Source organism: Pseudorasbora parva, chromosome 23, assembly GCF_024679245.1.
Source record: "Pseudorasbora parva isolate DD20220531a chromosome 23, ASM2467924v1, whole genome shotgun sequence".
Classification (NCBI taxonomy): Eukaryota; Metazoa; Chordata; class Actinopteri; order Cypriniformes; family Gobionidae; genus Pseudorasbora; species Pseudorasbora parva.
In genome coordinates, this window is record NC_090194.1 from 27,672,982 (window position 1) to 27,693,575 (window position 20,594).

At 37.9% G+C, this 20,594-nt stretch overlaps 1 protein-coding gene across 2 annotated transcripts; it reads left to right on the forward strand.

The window, feature by feature from the left end:
- On the forward strand, window positions 1-19,098 carry samsn1b (SAM domain, SH3 domain and nuclear localisation signals 1b). Of its 2 annotated transcripts, XM_067433153.1 has the most exons (16): window positions 1-163; window positions 4,006-4,152; window positions 4,467-4,531; window positions 5,992-6,029; window positions 7,975-8,055; window positions 8,365-8,459; window positions 8,731-8,793; window positions 9,381-9,504; window positions 9,579-9,982; window positions 13,446-13,520; window positions 13,600-13,725; window positions 15,243-15,363; window positions 15,520-15,671; window positions 16,116-16,322; window positions 16,491-16,641; window positions 18,592-19,098. In XM_067433153.1, exons 1-16 carry the CDS (start codon window positions 140-142, stop codon window positions 18,774-18,776), a joined length of 2,058 nt encoding a protein of 685 aa, XP_067289254.1. In that variant the 5' UTR covers window positions 1-139; the 3' UTR covers window positions 18,777-19,098. The 2 variants fall into 2 exon arrangements, with proteins under 2 accessions (XP_067289254.1, XP_067289255.1); XM_067433154.1 differs by lacking the exons at window positions 1-163; window positions 4,006-4,152; window positions 4,467-4,531; ... (4 more) ...; window positions 9,381-9,504; window positions 9,579-9,982 and adding an exon at window positions 13,008-13,173.
- Window positions 19,099-20,594: the final 1,496 nt, after the last annotated feature.

The following is a 20,594-nucleotide window of genomic DNA, read 5'->3' on the forward strand; positions in this document are numbered from 1 at the left end:
GGCCAGGCCACAGTCAGTACAACAGCCACTCAATCCCATCGCTCTTTGTGTGCGGGAGCTCACACACACACTCACGCACATACGCACCTCTCCGATAAAAGTGTGTGAAACGGTAAGGACTCAGACGAAAACTTGGAAAATGAACCTCTTCTGCTTCACTCTGGTAAGAGAACGTTTCCTTGCTTGATAATTTATACTGACAACAGGATATAGACACGATCTTTATCAGGAGTGATTCATCAGCTATTCCAGAAGATTAACAGAAATGAGAGGTTGACATATCTCGTCTGAATTGTTTCACACTGACAGTGTATGCCATATCAGATTGAACTGATTATCTGCGTCTCTGCCGGTAAAAGAACAAGATTAGATCATTGATTCCAGTGCTGTTCATTTAACTTGAGCTTTACTTAGTGCTTTTGTTTAACAGCAATGCCTTGGTGTATTCAAGTGTTGATTTTTCAATAAACTTTTATACTACAAAGCAATGTTTACCAGAAAAAGTTGCTAAAGTGCTAATTTTAGATGCGCTCATGGTATTGTCTTAAGGCAAGCGAAAGTGGGATAGATTTGGATTGGATTGGGCATGTATGGAAACTTTGAGCGGAGGTAAGGATTACCGTGAGTCAGAGCTCCTTATAGCAGATCACGGGTCAGCAGAATGTCAGGAAAATGTCCTATTCATGGATCAGGAATCCTACAGCACCTCTGACTGTCCTGAGCGAACACTGAATCCCCTGAATCCAGATGCATCCTTCCTTTTCAACAACAGCCTGCAGCTCCTGAACATGTGTGAGAGGAGTCTCTGGACAATCCATGCTTTATTTTCAGAGTACAGATCTAAAAATCATGGAGCAAGACTTTTAGCCACACATCTGCTGTTTGAATTAAATAAATAAAATAATATAAAAAAAAAAAAAAAAAAAAAATTATATATATATATATATATATATATATATATATATATATATATATATATATATATAAATTACAATTTACAATGGTACTTTTTCGGATTATGAAGTAATAAACATGATTAATTTACCAATTTATTTATTAATAATTACATTAATATAAAATTATATTGAATAATTATTAGGCCTAGGCCTATAAGTTAGGCCATTTGACACTATTAAAAGAACTATATGTAAGAAATGTATTTCAATTAGTCATAAAATGGCCCTGATATGTCACTAGACATTTAGAAATCATGTTAAAGGTCCCATTCTTCGCGTGTTTTCGAAGCTTTGATTATGTTTACAGTGTGCAATATAACATGAGTTCATGTTTCGAGTGTAAAAAAACACAGTATTTTTCACACAATTTACTTATCTGTACAGCGCTGTTTCCTCTGTCCTAAAAACGGCCTGATGATTTCTCTGTTCTATGAAGTCCCTCCTTCAGAAATATGTAACGAGTTCTGATTGGGCCAGCGCTTACCGTGTTGTGATTGGACAGCAGCTTAGCGCACTTTGCCTGGAAAGGTCCCGCCTCTTACCATAACGGGGAAATGCAAGCGCTGAATGCGTGCTCTTCTCCGCGTGGGAGAGAAACAAGACCACGCCCTCTATTTTGCATGTACTTGTGGCGGAGGGTTAGTCAACAAACGGTTCTAGTGACGTCATTACATCCCTGCACTTCCTGCTGTAGTCCAAACCGGCCGTTCGCTGTAGGCTTTGAAAGGGAACTTCTGTTAAATAAAATATCTCGCTTGGCATTGAACTTTGAGCTTTATAATTCTACAGGTATTATTTATGCTCTAACAGCAGCATTTCACACTAACTAAAGTTTGAAAGATAGAATCGCGAAGAACGGGGCCTTTAATTTCAAATACTTATATCACTGACAACAGTAGTCCGACCAGGATATTGTCATTTAAAAGTCGTTGTTGCAGCCCTCAACTGATGTTGATGTTGTCATGTTGTGTTTTGACCTGAAGCTCCACCCTCAACCTATCTACCAATCACAAAGTCAGTAGTGTTTGGGCATCCGGGTTGCCAGATCTGCTCTCACTCTTAGAAGAAAAGGTTCTATCGGCGCTACGTATTTGGAACCATTAAAAGTTTATATGTTGAGTATACTCCAAAGACCCTTTTATGCTTAAAGGGTTCTATAATGACAAGAAAGAACCCCATTGGCACTTAAAAAGGGTTCTATATAGAACACTGCAAATCAAAGAGAAAAAAAAGTCTTATCTTAGCAAAAACTCTCTTAATTTTGAGTTATTTTTCCCCAAAATAAGACAATTACTTGCTTGTCTAGTAAATACTTCTTGTTTTAAGAATGTTTAGATGTTTGGACTAGAAACAAGACAAAAAAAACTAAGTAAGAAAAGCCTTTTAGGAAGTGAACCTTTTAGGGGTTCCAACTACGTAGTGCCGATAGAACCTTTTCTTCTAAGAGTGTAGTTACCACAGCTGTAGCTACAAACGTTCCTGCTGGATCCTGCAGCCAATCTGGCAACCTTGAGTCAGCGGGAGACACCGCTCTAGTAATTCAAAAGTGATTGCAGTAGCAGTTTTGGCCACAATCTTACATACACTTTTAAAATACCGTCAACAGACACCGTCATCGTGCCGAAAGACAAGACAAAGCAGGTGTATTTTTTATATAAAACAAATTATTTTACATTTTGAAGTCAATTTAATGTGAAATTCAAACAGGTTTCTTATGATCGTGGCAAATCGATAATGCCTCAGTTCAAGCGCCACCTGAACCGATCATCTCTTAATCTTACCAACCAACTAGCCACACGAAATAAACATGAATAAACATAAGAAGGAATTTTGAAAGAAACAGTCGAACTTACTGAAATGTAGTACCATGTCTCATGTAATCTTTCAACCTGTGTTTCAACCGCGGAAAGACGTCATCAATAAAACAGCTGAAACAATGTCACGTGACGTAACGTTACATTTACCTCAGAAAAACCATGACCACAAAATCAATTATATTACATACATATTCATATTTTAGTCTTATTCAAAAAAGTTGTTATTTCCTTATATGCAATTAATGAGTTGTTTATTTTAACCTTTAATATTATAGCAGCTATACCAGCTGACTGGGTTCCCAATTCCCTGTATAGTTACAGCATTATATATTTTTTTCCTTTAGAAAAAGTATGTAGGCCTTATCCAAACGAAACAATATTAAATCTAATTGAATCTATAACGGGAAATAATCACATATTTTTGAATAGAAAATGTGCTAATATAAATTACTTGAAATATATTTTAATATATTGTAAATATATGGAATAATATATTGATGGTATTATAAAATATATAATATATTCATTAAATATATTGCAAAATATACAAATGTTGCCGAGTTCAATATATTGCAATATTTTGGAAAATATAAATATTAAATCCCATATATGTGAATATATTGCCTATAATGTATTGCATGATATTTTCCAATATACTGCAATATATTTTTGTTTCGTAAGGGATAGCCTGTCAGTCATTCTCATTGCAGCAGTTGGACGGACTATTGATGTCTTCTGAGGAGGACAGAAAACCTGAAGCAGATTGTGTATGTGTGTGTGTGTGTGTGTGTGTGTGTGTGTGTAGGCTACCATACACATATACATGTATGTATATGATTTAAAAAACTATTTTTCAATAAATCAATCGAAGTAATAAACCATTAACAATTAAAGAATGTAAAAAAGAGAGAGGCATAAACTAGTCTACAATAACAGACTTTTACTCAAATTGATAAAAAATATTTTTTAAATCAGAATAATGATTCATCACCTTTTACCTGTCATAGATCAGCTCCTCAATCTTAGTTACTCTGCTTTAAAGGGATAATTTGTGAAATTTTGGAGGTATTTCCACTCAGGTTACTATATACTGTGGTTCATGTTAGAAGCTAAACACAAAATGCATTATTGCTTTTTTAATATATGCTTAAATATTGCTTTATTTATATATGCTTATTTTTTTATATTGAATGTCTTTCTTACTATTTTTAATTTTTTTCTGTCTGGTCCAGGATGGCTCTACGGACAGCCTTTACGAACCAGCCCAGATTAGCCTGAAAAGTCAAGACCCATTACCCAGAAGACTTCCCAGCCCAAACCCTGCAAAGAACATGGGTGTGTGGAGTGGATCTGAGCCCTGCATAGCCATGGTGGGATCTGTACGTGCTTAGTAACGCAAGGGAATTCACATGCTATTTCATGAGACTCTGAACTGCAGTTTTGTTGAATGTGACATTGAGGACAATATTAATAAGCAAAAGTGCTGCCACCTGTATAACCGCTGATTAATCTGTGAGTGACGTGGGTGGGGTACAGCAGGGCACTCATTAGAAAATTACCAAAATCCCAGCATGACTTTTTATCCAGACGAGGTGCCGCATGAGCTTAAACACATTTCATGTGTCATATGGCCGTCTCATATAAATATCAAAATGAAGTCAGACATTAAATATGTTCTGGTCTCTCATTCCAGAAGCTTCCAGAGACTCACACAAGGAAGACTCAGGAAAAAAAGACTTTGGAAAAGGCAAAGAGAAAGTAAGTTCTGGATCTTTTGGTCTGTTAATGATACTTCAAGAACTGTAAAATGTTTCCTTTTCGATTTATTGAAAAAAATTGTATATAATTTATTGAAAAATGAAAATCATTTTAAATCATGGGAAGTTTAATTAACAACTTTGTATAACATAACAATACAATGATACAATGAATATTAATGCATTTCTCAAAACTACAACTCTAATGGAAATTATAATGTTAACATCTCTTCTCTGAAACTGTTACAGTCAGTGCGTCCGCCATTAGATCATGATGTGCTGTATGCAGCCTTTTATGAGAGAATGAGAGAGCTGGATTAGGATTATATTAATTGCGACAAGTGTGAGGGATTTAGATACTGTTCTAACCCACCGGTTTAAACCATTGTCAGATTTGTCCGTCGCAGCATCACATACTGGATTCAGACCGTTTCGCTCAACCTGTTTCATCTCAAAGACTTGACTTCAGTCAGAGTAGAGCGCAGTCTCGGGAGTGCCCCCCGGCCTGCGAGGGGTGATGGGGGTATGTGGTGTGGCAAGCAGCGGGGCGAGGGACCGCGAGAGCGGGCCGGTGATTAATGTTAACGAGTGCCAGCTGCGTGGCACACCGGTCTCGTCTCGCGGCCATGTGACGGGAGCATATAAGGAGGAGCAAGGACAGCGAAAGACGAGAGAGGACCAGGCCTGGACTTTATGTTTAGTTTTGTTTATGTGTTAGTGGGCAGTCGTCCGTGAGGGGCTGCCCACGGTTTTACTTTCATTTTGTTTATTTATTTTGAATAAATGTTTGTTGAACGTTCGCCGGTTCCCGCCTCCTTCCTTCCCATGAACGAACTTCTCTACAGTGGCCTTGTCTGATGAATCATGTTTTCTTTGACATCACGATGATGCACTATGGGAAGAAGGCTAGCCGGCAGAGGCAGTCAGATGCTTTGGGCAATGTTCTGCTGGGAAACCTTAAATCCTGCCATCCATGTGGATGTTACTTTGACATGTACCTTCCTAAGCATTGTTGCAGACCATGGACACCCTTTCATGGAAACAGTATTCTCTAGAGGCTGTGGCCTCATTCAGCAGGATAATGCGCCCTGCCACAATGCAAAAATGGTTCAGGAATGTTTGCAGAGCACAACAACGAGTTTGAGGTCTTGACTTGGCCTCCAAATTCCCCAGATCTCAATCAAATCGATTATCTGTGGGATGAGCTGAACAAACAAGTCTGATTCTTGGAGGCCCCACCTCACAACTTGCAGGACTTATCTGCTGCTAACATCTCGGTGCCAGATACCACAGCACATCTTCAGGGGTCTAGTGGAGTCCATGCCTCGAAGGGTTAGGGCTGTTTTGGCAGCAAAAGTGGGACCAACACTATATTAGGAAATCGTAATGTTATGCCTGATCTAACACTCTATTTTATATTTTAATTTATTCATCTTATGTTTTTTCTTATTCACATTACAGATCCCAAATACTATCCACATCTGAAGATGAGGCTACAGGTTTGTCTACTTGTTTTAATTTGAATGTATACCCATAATTCCTTGCTGATTAACTTCATTACTTCAGTAGGCCTGTAATCTAAAGGGATAGTTCACCTAAAAATGAAAATGTTTATCTGCTTACCCCCAGTGCATCCAAGATGTAGGTGTCTTTGTTTCTTCAGTGGAACACAAATAAAGATTTTTTTTAATTCCAGTTGCAGTCTGCCAGTCATAATGCATGTGAATGGGTAACAACTCTATCAGAGTAAAAAAAAAAAAAACATGCTTAGAAAACATGCGCAAAAACCCTGCTGCTCGTGACGACACATTGGGTGCGTTTACATGCACGTTCTTAAGCCGATTATGCCCAATAAGCCGACAATGAACATGGTCATGTAAATGCAGTAACCCGTTTTCTTGTATCGGAGTAATGTCAGTAAGCATATACCAGTCGGGACAGGTAGTTTTCTTCCTCTTACCTCGATTTCGTGCTGCATGTAAACGCATTAACCTGCTTTCTGTCGGCTTATTGAGGTAAAAAAACTTAAACTTAGAGCAGATTTAAACGCATCCAAACATATAAGGACATATCACAAACGCAGACTCGTTTAAGACCCAGAAAATTGTAAAGAGGTGTCCTCTTTTCTTATGCAGCAGAAGTAGCCTAGAAGAGGTTCAGTCAAAAAGCTGCATAACTGCATAAGGGATAATATGAGCCGTAAATCTCCCGCTGACACGGTGCACGCTTTATTTAACATCACAATTGACGTAACATTTGAAAAACTGAGAGTCAGTTATACGGACATTATTATTTTTGACATCACTACAAGGAAATTACCTGGTTTATTAATAAAGTCATGTAAACAGGGTTTACTTGCATTGTCACTGGTTTGCATGTAAATGGGGAAAACTTGTATATTTAAATAAGCTGATTTTTTGAAGTTATCAGCTTACGTGTGTGAATGTAAACGCACCCAGTGATGTCTTAAATTCGTCAGGAAAAGTTTTTTTTACCTCATATCCAGGCGAATCCCATCTAGTGTTCCCATCCATCATAACTTCCGTCTGGTAAGGTAAAACTGGCGCGATCATATATTTATGTAGTCGTATATTATGTAGATGCCTCATTCGGCCGATCCGTACATGGACTTATGAGGGATATATATATATATATATATATATATATATATATATATATATATATGATTGCACCAGTTTTGACCTTACCAGACAGAAGTAATAATGGATGGGAATACTAGATGAGATTCGTCTGGATATGAGGTAAAAAAAAACAAAAAAAAAACATAAATACTCTTTGGTTTCTCACAGAAACCGATCGGTTCATGTCTTAAGACATCAATGTGTCGTCATGAACAGCACAAGTGCATGTTGTATAAGCATAATTTTTTTACTCTCATAGAGTTGTTAGCCATTCACATGCATTATGACTGGCAGACAGCAACGGTTGAATTTAAAAATCATAATTTGTGTTCTACTGAAGAAACAGACACACCTACATGTTGGATGCACTGGGGGTAAGCAGATAAACATCACATTTTCATTTTTGGTGAACTATCCCTTTACTACATGCCTAAAACTACAGTACTAATAATACCGCTGGTCATAGAACAAAGGTCATAGAGTTTAAAAGTCTGTCAAATCCATAATCCGAGGGTCCGTTATTTCATTCAGGGCATCATCTGTCTGGACCTGTAGCTTTAAGCTTTATCTTTGTCTGATTTTTTGCTTTGTTTCAGGATTGAGGATTGAAATTGATAAAAATGAACTGATTTTTGCATTTGACCTACTGAATTCCAGCAAAGCACTTCTGCCTTATATTTTCGAGCACTGTAACCCAAATGCCAGTCCTGCTGACCTACTTGGCAGTGGCTTCTTTTGATAAAACCATTTCATTTGCCTTCCATGTTTTGCTCTTAAAATAACCCGTTATTATCTCCGACAGATCATATAGAGTCTAATGCGCACTGGCCGTCCACCAGGAAAAAAGATGGCTTTGTACACGGCAAGAACCATTCGAACACAGGTACCAGGTCTAAAGAGGTTGCAGTGTGTGTGTTTGTTAGCCGAGGAAGTAGGGTGGGCTAGGGGTGAGAGAAAGTCGTGTGTGTCAAATAGTCTTAGTGGATTAGATCCGTGACGACACAAAGCAATTCCAAAAGCCCATGTGAAACAGAGGATTTGATTTGGGCTCAGACTGATTCACTGACAGTCAGATAAAATCTGATCAGGGTCATACTCTCTTTCCCAGACTTCCCAAGTTTCCATCTAAATCTAAAGTCTGAATTGTCATAAATCCAGGGCTTCAGCTAAATTGTGCTGTATTTTAATCTAGAGACGGTCAAAGATCACCAACGGTCAAAACTCACTAGAGAAGAGAAAGATGCGCCGGGGAATTCAGAGAAAACTGTTAAAAATCCTCCTGTCCAGGTAAATCTCAGCAGCGACACAGAACAAATATTCCACAGTTTCACTTTCATGTGACAAAAACATAAAACACCATCAAATATTAATTTAAAAGTGGCATCCGGAGAATATTCCTCCCGATAATAATAGAGGATATTTCTCTGATTAAATTCTCCATTACACTAATGCGAGGCATTCATCTGTGTAATATTGCACTTTTATCATTCTTCCAATGTCTTCCAATGTTCCAAGACAATATCACGTATTAATGTAGCGTTGGTGTTTTTTTTCACAGGGCGTGAATTTTGAAGCCTGGAATCCCAATAGAGAAAACTCTGAAGGCAGACAGCAAGACTTGGTGAGTTTCTTCTCTGACAACAGCTATACAACTTGAACTTTTTAATAGTTTTTGCACTTTATTGTGAACTAAATGTATTTTTTCTATCTTTTCCATTATAATTTTAAGTAAAAATATGCAAAAGTATGCATAAACCATCAAACAATGTAAAATAAATTTAGAAATCTGTGGGCACAGAGCTTGCTTGTGCCTGCTTATGTTCTCTGAGATGTAAAGATAATCAAATTGAAAGTAAAAAAAAGACGTTTTGAAGGTCTGAGGAACATTCAGAAATAATATTTTCATAATGTAATGGGAACATTATTATATTATTCTTAGAATATATTTTGTTAGCTTATAAGAAATCATTTTTCCCACCCATAGAAATAGAGGTCAGATTATGAGGAACTGAAATGAAATGTGTTAAAAGAATGCACATCTGTGAAAGGCCTCTAATAAGGTCAGAGCCTGAGGGCAGAGCGTTAGTATTACCCAGAAGCCCCAGCAGTTCGTGGAATCTCATGTGTGTTGATCATCATGAGGCAGATTGAGAGAGGTCAACTGTACGGAGCATCTCTGATCTCCCTCTCGTGCTGTAATTATTTCAGACCAGGAGGTCAGAGAGCGAGGACGAGACGCAAGGCACGCTGAAGAAAATACAGAAACTGGTAGGAGTAAAAAAGGGGGGTCAAAGCATCACGGAGGAGTCGAGGAACAACACAGAGCCTGGCGGTGAGAAACCTCAAAAAAATGTTTTAAACTAAATAATAATACAAAAGCTGCATTATCTATGTTACTTCTTTTAGGTCATTTGACAGAATCCAATGGCAAAGATCACAGTCCTATCATAACCTGCATCAATCTGACCAAAAAAGCTGAGAAGAAGCCTACAAGACAACCACCACAATCCCAACAGCCCCTGCAGGAGAAGGATGTGCATACAACAGAAACAGAGGGTTCCTGCAGTCCAGGGCTCTTCCAGGAGTACTGGAATCCCGTGGCTTATTCTCCAGCGTGGGAGACGTCCACACACACCTGCCACAGGTCAACGGCTGAACAGGTCATGTACAACTTCAACTTCACCCTCCCCAGAGACACAGACTGGGATAAATACGAGGAGCTCTTTCACCGATTGGACCCCTACAAACGAGACCAGCAAACTAGATGGATCACCCACTCTGTCATGGACCTGGACATGCCAGACGCCCTGGTGAGATACTGATCAGAACTGCACTTCCTGTTGAAAAGACACACAAGTAGGCCTAGGAGTCCTAGCATTCAGAACACAAAATTCTGGTGTTTCAGGGAGAGTTGAAGAAGCTACAAAAAATGTAAAACAGGAAGCTAATTGTGTTTAACTAAATACCAATTTAATTAGGCAAAATGTTTTTCTTTTTATTAATACGTTCTTTGATTCCCAATGCAATCTGTGGTGCATACTAGACTGTGTAAACCCAGCCTGATCTGCCGGCAATTTGATTTCGCCCTGCAGCTCAGTCTGGAAACCTGTACAATAATTTCTACTGCTTCTGTAACATTTTTGCGGGAACCAATCACAGACTGGCTTATCCACCTTGTCGGGTTTAACACGATGGCAGATCGGATCGTTGCCCGTTGATCACGCCTCTTGTGGTCTGATTGGTTCAAGGACTATCCAATTGTGTACAGAGTCATTTGAATTATGCTCGTTTATCACGCCTCTTGTGCAGAAGAAAATACAGAGCAGACTCCCCAGACCAATGTTCAATCTTAAATTGAGCTTGGTCTGGTGATACCATACAGTTTAAAAGAACAATATTTTGTTTGTTCTGAGGAATTCTATAAACGTAAAATATATATAAAATTGCCTTTATATAATAGGTTTTATACACCAATTTTTTATATCGGTATATATATATATATATATATATATATATATATTAGGGACGGGACTCGATAAAAAAAAAAAAATCTAATTTAAAATTTTTTCAATTTTTCAAATCTAAAGGCTTTGTAATTAATTATTCGAAATTAATCGCATTTTAATTGCATATGAATATTTGACCTGAGAACAATGAGAAGTAATTTTTCACATGGATTTTTAGTATACCATTGAATAATGACTGAATACATAAGCTTAATCAACAAAATATTGTTTATTTATTTCAGTCCAGCGCAATGTTTCCCATTAAGTGTAGCAATAGCGTTTTTGGGATATCTGAGGCTCGATGTGCTGCGGTGATACACAAATTCGTTGTTGTATAGCTTGCACACAACCATGCTCCTGTCGACGCTTCCATCCTTTCGTTTTTTAAAACAAAATTTCCCATCGACGGGGCCAAGCAAAGCGGTCTCATCAGCTTCTTCGTTCATGTTCACTATGGTTTGTTGCTGTTGTGACTCGTGAGCGCTAGTTGGTGTTCCAGTATAATCGGCCCGTCGAAACTCATTCATTGAAAAACATTCCACGGTGCAAAAATAAGTGTGATTAAAATTATGTTATTTATTTTTTGCGTAATTAATCTTAATTAACACGTTAAAGTCCCGGCCCTACGATCAGGCATAATGATTTTACATACAGCCAATACAGCCCTGACCTGTCAAGGCATGGACTCCAATAGACCCCCTGAAGGTGTGCTGCGGTATCTTGCACTAATATGTAAGCAGCAGATCCTTTAATTCCTGTAAGTTGCGAGGTGGGGCCTCCATAGATCAGACTTGTTTGTTCAGCTCATCCCACAGATGCTCGATGGGATTGAGATCTGGGGAAGTTATAGGCCAAGTCAACAGCTCAAACTCGATGTTGTGCTCCTTAAACTATTCTTGAACCATTTTTGCTTTGTGGCAGGGCACATTATCCTGCTGAAAGAGGCCACAGCCACCAGGGAATACCATTTCCATGAAAGGGTGTACATGTTCTGCAACAATCATAGGTAAATGGTACGTGTCAAAGTAACATCCACATGGATGGCAGGATCCAAGTTTTCCTAGCAGAACATTGCCCAAAGCATCACACTGCCTCCGCCAGCTTGCCTTCTTTCCATAGTGCATCCTGGTGCCATGTATTCCCCAAGAGACGCACATCCACATGATGTAAAAGAATATGTGATTCTTCAGACCAGGCCACATTCTTCCATACTTCCAATCTTCCTCTGTGTTCCAGTTCTGATGCTCACTGTTGCTTAGCGCTTTTGGTGGTGGACACGGGTCACCATGGGCACCCTGACTGGTCTGCGGCTATGAAGCCCCATACACAACAAACTGCAATGCACTGTACATTCTGACACCTTTTTATCAGAACCAGCATTAAATTCTTGAGCAATTTGAGCTACAATGGCTCGTTCGTTTGATCGAACCACACCGGCCAGCCTTAACTCCCAATGTGCATCAATGAGCCTTGGCCGCCCATGACCCTGTCACCAGTTCATCACTGTTCCTTCCTTGGACCACTTTTGGACCAGATGCCCTGACCCAGTCTAGCCATCGCAGTTTGGCCCTGATAAAACTCAGTCAAATCCATATGTTTGCCAATTTTTCCTACTCCTAACACATCAGCTTTAAGGACAAAATGTTCGCTTGCTGTCTAATATATCCCACCCACTAACAGGTGCCGTGATGAAGAGATAATCAGTGCCACCTGTGAGTGGTCATAATGTTATGCCTGAATCGGTTCACAAATGACTAAAGTAACACATTGAATTAAACATGAATTTTTAGGGTACTTTTTTTAGAAAGTAATAATTTAATTTATCAAGGATGTATTACATTGCTCAAAAGGGACATTAAAGACATTTAAAATGTTACAAACTATTTCAATTTCAAATAAAAGCACTTTAAAAAAATCCTTAAAAAAATGTATCACAGTTTCCACAAAAATATTAAGCAGCACAAATGTTTTAACATTGTGTTTTGTAATAATATTTCACAATATAACAGTTTTTACTGTATTTTATGAAAAAAAAAAAAACAGTTTAAGCATAAGAGACTTCTTTCAAAAACACAAAACAATTTTTGGAATGGTAGTGTACATATTAATTCATGAATTGATAATAACTTAAACTCTCAGTCACAGTGATTTCTTATTTACGCAGATCACATAAACATTACATCAGAATAACTCCGTGTTGTGCTCTGAAACGCTGTTGATGCTGATAAGCCCGCATTATTTTCTCTTGAAAAGACGCATTAAAGTCCCTGATTAGAGATGTCAGAGTAGACGCTCATATCCTGTGTGCGGTTGAGGAAGTGTGTTTAGACTCATCTGCGTGTGTGAGTTGCTTCAGGCCAGCGCTGGTATCTTCAAGTAAGAGTTGAGCTGTTTTTTTGTCAAGAGAACTTAATAGAAAAACATTTAACACAATTGGCAGAATGCTTCAAAGGAAACCATCCAATGCCTCTGACAAATCAAGATCCAAACCTAAGGTAAAAACACTTTTTTTATTCCAAAAACAAACAGCTTGTCCATCTGTTGTGGTGAAATGATACATTACGCAAGTACTAACAGTTCGCTCGCTTAACCGTTTATTATTCTGTTTTTGACCTTTTATATTTGCAAACAAAAGCCATGAGAAATTGTCATTTTGTTGGCCATTAGTGATCTCTTTTGTGATCACAAAACTGTGGTGATCAACCCAAGATGCAATCAAGACAGCTGCAGACCACCATTAACATATTTTATAATCATTTTGTTTCAGCGATCCACCAGTTTTGGGATTTTTGACAGACAGCACCCGACGCAGGTCAAGGCAGAAGATAAGGGAGAAAGTTTGGTGAGTGTTTCTCTTTTCAATAATGCACAAACAGTATAAAAAACTGAACTTGTACTGAACTCCATGCATGTCTGTGTAGCCCGTGGAAGCCCCTGAGGTGGATCCCAATAAATCAGGAGGCCTCGGGAAGAAAATGAAGAACATCTCACTGACCATGCGTAAAAAGATGGGCCGGAAATACACTAAAGCCCTGTCAGAGGAAATGGTAAGCGCTTGCTTGACAGCTCAGCACCTTTAAAACAGCATCAAAACTCATCAGCCGTGTTGCTACACTCAGAATGAAGGTTCTTTAGGTTCAGCAAAGGACACTTTTTTTAGCAAAACATCTTTTTCCATAGCATTTGATTCAAGTTATTTTTGAGAACTTGACGTTCCATCGTAGGTTGTATATTCCATTGTATATTTTTTATATACAGATTTTTTTTTATATTTCTTTGACAAATTAAAGAAAAAAATCCTCACATTCCATTCATTTCCTAGAGGTCAAATTGACCCGCGAGTGAAGGATTTGTTACTTTTTTTCATTTCAACCACATAAACACTTTGAATCAGTACATTTTTTTGTGTGTTCCAAGTGTAAAAAAAATGTCTTAGGTCTTTCATGAACACTATTTTATTTATTTTTTTAAATGTAAAAATGAATTTTGGATCAAAATGACACGGGAAAAGGATGAAACTAGCTTGTTGGTCTTTTGTGTGGTCAATTTGGGTTTAAACCAATTTTTTTAAACATCAAAAAATGACAGAGTAAACACGGTTTCCACTCGTCCTGGAAAACCTTGACAACCTAGAAAAATGGATTTTCCAATCCTGAAAAAAAACACATTGAAGATTGAAGAAAATGTCAAATGAAATTTTTTTGAAAATTAAAAAAACTATTGAAGCTTGTTTCTGCCACTGACTAAAAAATAACTTTTTATCTCACAATTCTAATTTTTTTTGTATTAAGTCAGAATTGCATGATATAAACTCGCAATTGTGTTTCTATCTTGTAACTCTTACTTATTTTCTCAGAATTGTAGTCATAAAGTCCAATTCTAGGGAAAAAGACTGACTTGTATCTCACAATTCTGACTTTATAACTTGCAATTGCGAGAAAAAGAGTCTGAATAGCAAGATAAAAAGTCCCAATTACCTTTTTTATACTGTGGTGTAAACAAGCTTCCATAGTCATAAAATATGATTAAGAGCTCATTAAAAACGTTTATAGTAACTTTTTAATTTTATAGTTAAGTCATGGCAATAAGCTGTATGCCTTTTTAAGACTTAGACAGCAATATATTACTTTAGGATGTGATCTCTGTCTTTTATTCTCGCCATAGTAAAATTGAAAATGTCCTTGGAAAGTCCTGGAAAATGGCAGCTAAAAAAAAAAGAGTTCTTTGAACTTGAACGTTTCTCCTACCCCATTTTTCTCGAGTAAACAGTGTGAGGTATTAAAGCAGTAAAAACCAGAATGCACAACGTCTCTGTAGTTTTCTGATTATTTCTATTTAAAGCTGGTTCGTGAAGCAGTGCACCTTTATTTGCCGCTGTACTATAAAGAGCTTCTAAGGATGTGTGGGTGGATTACACACAGCAGGTAAAAATGGCATTGCAGCTCTCGCGGATTAAAGACTTTGCTCCCTCGAGTGGCCTTGCACGACCTGATTTGGCCTGAAGACTCAGCTTTTGGTTGGGACTCTCATCTGAGACTTTCTCTGCTCACAATATTTTTCACAGGGCGAGGAGAATGAACCTGCGGCGGCTGAAGTCGTGGACGGCATTCTGGCAAAAGGCAGCCACCACTCCAGCAACTCCGTGGAGAGTTTGTTCAGTTTGCACAGCGGCCAGAGTTCATCTAGTAAGCTGATCTTCTAACTAGTACCACTTATTATTGGACCTTGTGCATTTTAAAAAGTAAAACAGAGCTGCCGATCTGACATTTTGGTGCAGATGTGCTATTTCAGCCATGTGGTTTGTGTTTCACTGGTTGTTTTTGCATTTCCTGATGCTCTAGGTGGCGTGACCAGCAGTTCTGAAGGTTATAGTAACAGGGACAGCCTGCGTTTAGAAGAAGACGTGCCCTATACAGGACAGTTTTGCGGGAGAGCCAAGGTCCACACCGACTTCGTTCCCAGTCCGTATGACACAGAGTCTCTCAAACTCAAGGTAAAAACCAACCTGAGATGTTTAACTCAACTCAAAGGCTGTTCTTTTAAACATTCTGTTCATCAAAGAATCCTGAAAAACACGTACAACGTGGATTCCACATTTATAATAATGTTTCTTGAGCTCCAAATCAGCATATTCTAATAATGTCTGACTTAGTTCCCAATCCATATGACACAGCCTCTCAAACTCAAGGTAAAAACCAACCTGAGATGTTTAACTCAACTCAAATGCTGTTCTTTTAAACATTCTGTTCATCAAAGAATCCTGAAAAAAACGTATATGATGGTTTCCACATTTGTAAAAATCAGCATGTTAGAATTATTTCTGACTTCGTTCCCAGTCCGTATGACACAGAGTCTCTCAAACCCAAGATAAAAACACTCTGAGATGACCAGAAACAAGCTCAGAAGATTGATAGTTTGCATTCTGTTTGTTTGTAAGGCTGGAGATGTTATTGAGATCATCAGTAAACCCGCGATGGGAATCTGGACTGGGATGCTGAACGGTAAAGTGGGAAACTTCAAGTTCATCTACGTTGACATTCTGGTCGAGGAAAGCGTGCCTGAACCGAGGATTCGCTCTCACCGGAGGAGCAGAAGACCTCGACCCAAAACCCTTCAGGAGTTTCTGGAAAGGCTCAGTCTGGAGGTGCTTAAACTATTACATTTCATACTATAGCTGATGATCAAACTGCACCTTTCAGAACAGCCAAAAACATCCAGCTGTTAGATTCACTTTCAAAGATCTCATAAACAGGATGTCATGCATTATCTGTGAAGTTGGTGGTACTTTAACAGACCAAATTGTTAATTGCAGGAGCACATTTCATCTCTGCTGTTGAACGGGTATCAGACGGTGGAAGATCTTCGGGATTTGAAGGAGCAGCACCTCGTAGAGCTGAACGTGACCGACCCTGAACACAGACTGCGGCTGCTAGCAGCGGCAGAAAACCTGCTGGACTCTGAATGTAAGTGGTTGAACCTCAAGTCATCAAAATTAATATATAAAAAAATATGTAGAAAAAAGGAAATCCAAGGCACTCGCATCTTCAAAACGATTTTATTGGCTCGCTACGCGTGTGCTGCTTTTCAATTTTCTGTTATGAAAAGGCTTTTTACTCATTTTGAGATTTTCTTAGAAAATCCTAATTTGGATTTCCTTTTTTCTACATTCATTTGAAATCCCGACCCCAAAGAGCCCATTCAAACACCTGACTGAACTCCCTGAGACCCGGACTTTTTTGTATTTCCAATAATAATAAAAAAAAAATGTCAAGGAAATGCACATAAATGATGCTATCTTTGTTGAGATAAGACCTGTTATTGAATTTTCACTTTTATATAAAAGCTTTCACAGTTAAAGTGCTGGTGTAGAATGAGCTCCTCACCGCTCTGATCGTTTCAGAAGCTCAAAAACAAACCTCATCTAAGCCACAATGATGAAGCGACAGGCTGAAAACGCAAGTTTTCACATGTTTTCCCCTAGATACAAATCTAGTTTCTTCTCACTCTGTGATAACCACAGTGAGATACAAATTGAACACAAAAACATAATATATTAAAAAACATAATATTAAATATATATTTTAAAATTAAATATAGTATTTAATTTTAAAATATATATTTAATATTATGTTTTTTAATATATTATCTTTTTTGTGTTCAATTTTTATTTTATATATAAATATAAATAAACACACACACACACACACACACACACACACACACACACACGTTTGTTTTTGTGACAAAACTGTCAGAAAAAAAGGTACATTGCTGTCACTGGGGCGGTACCCTAAGGTACAAAACCGAAAAGGTACTAATATGTACCTTTAGGGTACTACTATGTACCTTAAAGGTACTAATTTGCACTCTTAAAGTACTGATATGTACCTTTTAAGGTACTAATATGTACCATTTAGGGGTGAGTAGGTACAAAGATGTACCTTTTTACTTTTGTACCTTAGGGTACCGCCCTAGTGACAGCACTGTACCATTTTTTCTGAGAGTGTGGGGACATTCCATACATAATGTTTTTTATACTGTACAAAACGTATTTTCTATCCCCTTACACTGCCCCTGCCCCTAAACCTACCCATCACATGAAACATTCTGCATTTTTACTTTCTAAAAAAACTCATCCTGTATGATTTATAAGCATTTTGAAAAGTGGGGACATGGCCAATGTCCTCATATTTCACCCTCTCCTTGTAATACCTGTGTCATACCCATGTCATTATACACATTTGTGTCCTCATATGTCACAAAAACATGCCCCCACACACACACACACACACACACACACACACACACACACACACACACACACACACACACACACACACACACAAAACAAAATAATATAATATTAAATTAATTATATGAAATATATATTTAATATATTTAACTAAAAGTGTTAACTTTAATATATTGAAACACATAATATAAAATACTTGAAAGTTAAATTAAAAAAAATCTAATTAATTTGTAAATAAACAATTTACAAAACATTTTAATAAAAAAAAATACTAAATTGATTTGTATTTTTTTTATATATATATCTTTAAAATGGTCCACAATGACTTGAAATGGGGTTTCAGTGTTTTTTAATTAGTGTAAAAAAAAAAAAAAAAAACCTGCTAGTGGAAAAAACTGAATGTCATTGAGGCCAGTTGCCTGCATGTGATGAAAGACCCGACAGGAAGTGCGTTGAGCAGTGAGTTTGTGGGTATCCGTCTTATTTAGCCACACCTCACGAACAGCATCAAATGCTGCAATACACTAAAAACATTTCATGTGTTACGTGTCAACAACATAATTCCAAGTAATGCATGAATGTTAATGACATTATCGGATGTTACATCTGTCTGTCTACAAGGCCAGAACTTGTGAAAGCCTTGTTTTTTTTTCTGATGCAGATATTAATCAGAGCCTGGGAGAGACAAATGAAGAGCCCGAATCTCCCTCTGAACAAGTCAAAGTCGAACTGAATGATTGTCCCAGAGACTCAGGCTGTTACATCAGCTCGGACTGTTCAGACAACAGTAAAGAGGACACAGAGACACAGCTGGCCCCTCTCAGTCCCCCTGCAACAGAAGCATAAACCACAGCCCTGCATAATGCTTTTTTCTTTCCTTTTTTTGGTGCAAAAACTGTTACCCGCTGACCACAACCTATTTTGGCTGGAGTTTTTGACTCTGTAAAGAAGCCTTTGTGTTTGCAATAAGGAGTTTTAGTCCAGGGTTTGCCCCTGATGACACTGAACTCTCACATCATGGACACTGTGAGAGGACTTTATTAGAGATATACAGATATTAACGATGACGTGTAAATATACTGTAAATATGATGAGAGGTAAAGCTTTGTTCTTGGAAACCATTTCAACTTTGCCTTGCACTAGACAAAACAAACTACTGAGATTACAAATGCATTATTTTATGAAATAAAAAAAGATTCTTTATATTGTACCAACTTAATCTGTTATATATCAAGTCATATTAATATAATGATAGTAACTGTTTATATCAGTGGCTTCCTGAAACTAAAAGCGTCACTGAAATGCTAAAAAAAGAGATCAGAAATACTCTTTCCCACTAGTGACTCTTGAGTGGTTGCTGCCATCTAGTGTGAGCACTTACTAACTACATCCATAAAAAAAGAGCAAACTATATATTTTATAGCAAACATGTAACTCAAAAGTGTTGAAACAGACTTTAGTAAGACCTATCTTAAAGCATAAAAATGGGTTACTCCCATTATTGACAAGTATGACACGCTATACTGGCAAAAGTTTTGGGACGCCTGCCATGCAGATGAACTTTAGTGACATCCCATTCTTAATCTGTAGGGTTTAATATAGAGTTGGTTCACCCTATAACAGCTTCAACTCTTCTGGGAAGGCTTTCCACAAGGTGTAGGAGTGTGTTTATGGGATTGTTTTTTTGTTTTTTTTACAATTCTTGAAGTCAGGCACTGATGTTCGACGAGAAGGCCTGGCTCAGTCTCCGCTCTAATTCATCTCAAAGCTGTTCTATTGAGTTGAGGTCAGGACTCTATGCGGGCCAGTTAATTTCATCCAAACAAAACTCTCATCCATATCTTTATGGATCTTGCTTTGTGCAATGGTGCGCAGTCATTTTGGAGCAGGAAGGATCCCCAACTGTTCCCACAAAGTTAGGAGCATGAAATTGTCCAAAATGTCTTGGTATGCTGAAGCATTAAGGCCCTATTCTCACTGCAGGCAAAAGTGGCCCAAATCTGATTTTTTTGGGGTCAAGTGACCAGGTCAGCCCTCTTCAGAGGTAGTGTGAACACTCAAATCTAGCCCAGATCTGATTTTTTAAAATCAGATTTAGACCACATACATACAGTCTTGTTCAAAATAATAGCAGTACAATGTGACTAACCAGAATAATCAAGGTTTTTAGTATATTTTTTTATTGCTACGTGGCAAACAAGTTACCAGTAGGTTCAGTAGATTGTCAGAAAACAAATGAGACCCAGCATTCATGATATGCACGCTCTTAAGGCTGTGCAATTGGGCAATTAGTTGAATTAGTTGAAAGGGGTGTGTTCAAAAAAATAGCAGTGTGGCATTCAATCACTGAGGTCATCAATTTTGTGAAGAAACAGGTGTGAATCAGGTGGCCCCTATTTAAGGATGAAGCCAACACTTGTTAAACATGCATTTGAAAGCTGAGGAAAATGGGTCGTAGAATAGCCAGAATGGCAAAGGCTCAGCCAATGATCACCTCCAGGATGATCAAAGACAGTCTGGAGTTACCTGTAAGTACTGTGACAGTTAGAAGACGTCTGTGTGAAGCTAATCTATTTTCAAGAATCCCCCGCAAAGTCCCTCTGTTAAAAAAAAGGCATGTGCAGAAGAGGTTACAATTTGCCAAAGAACACATCAACTGACCTA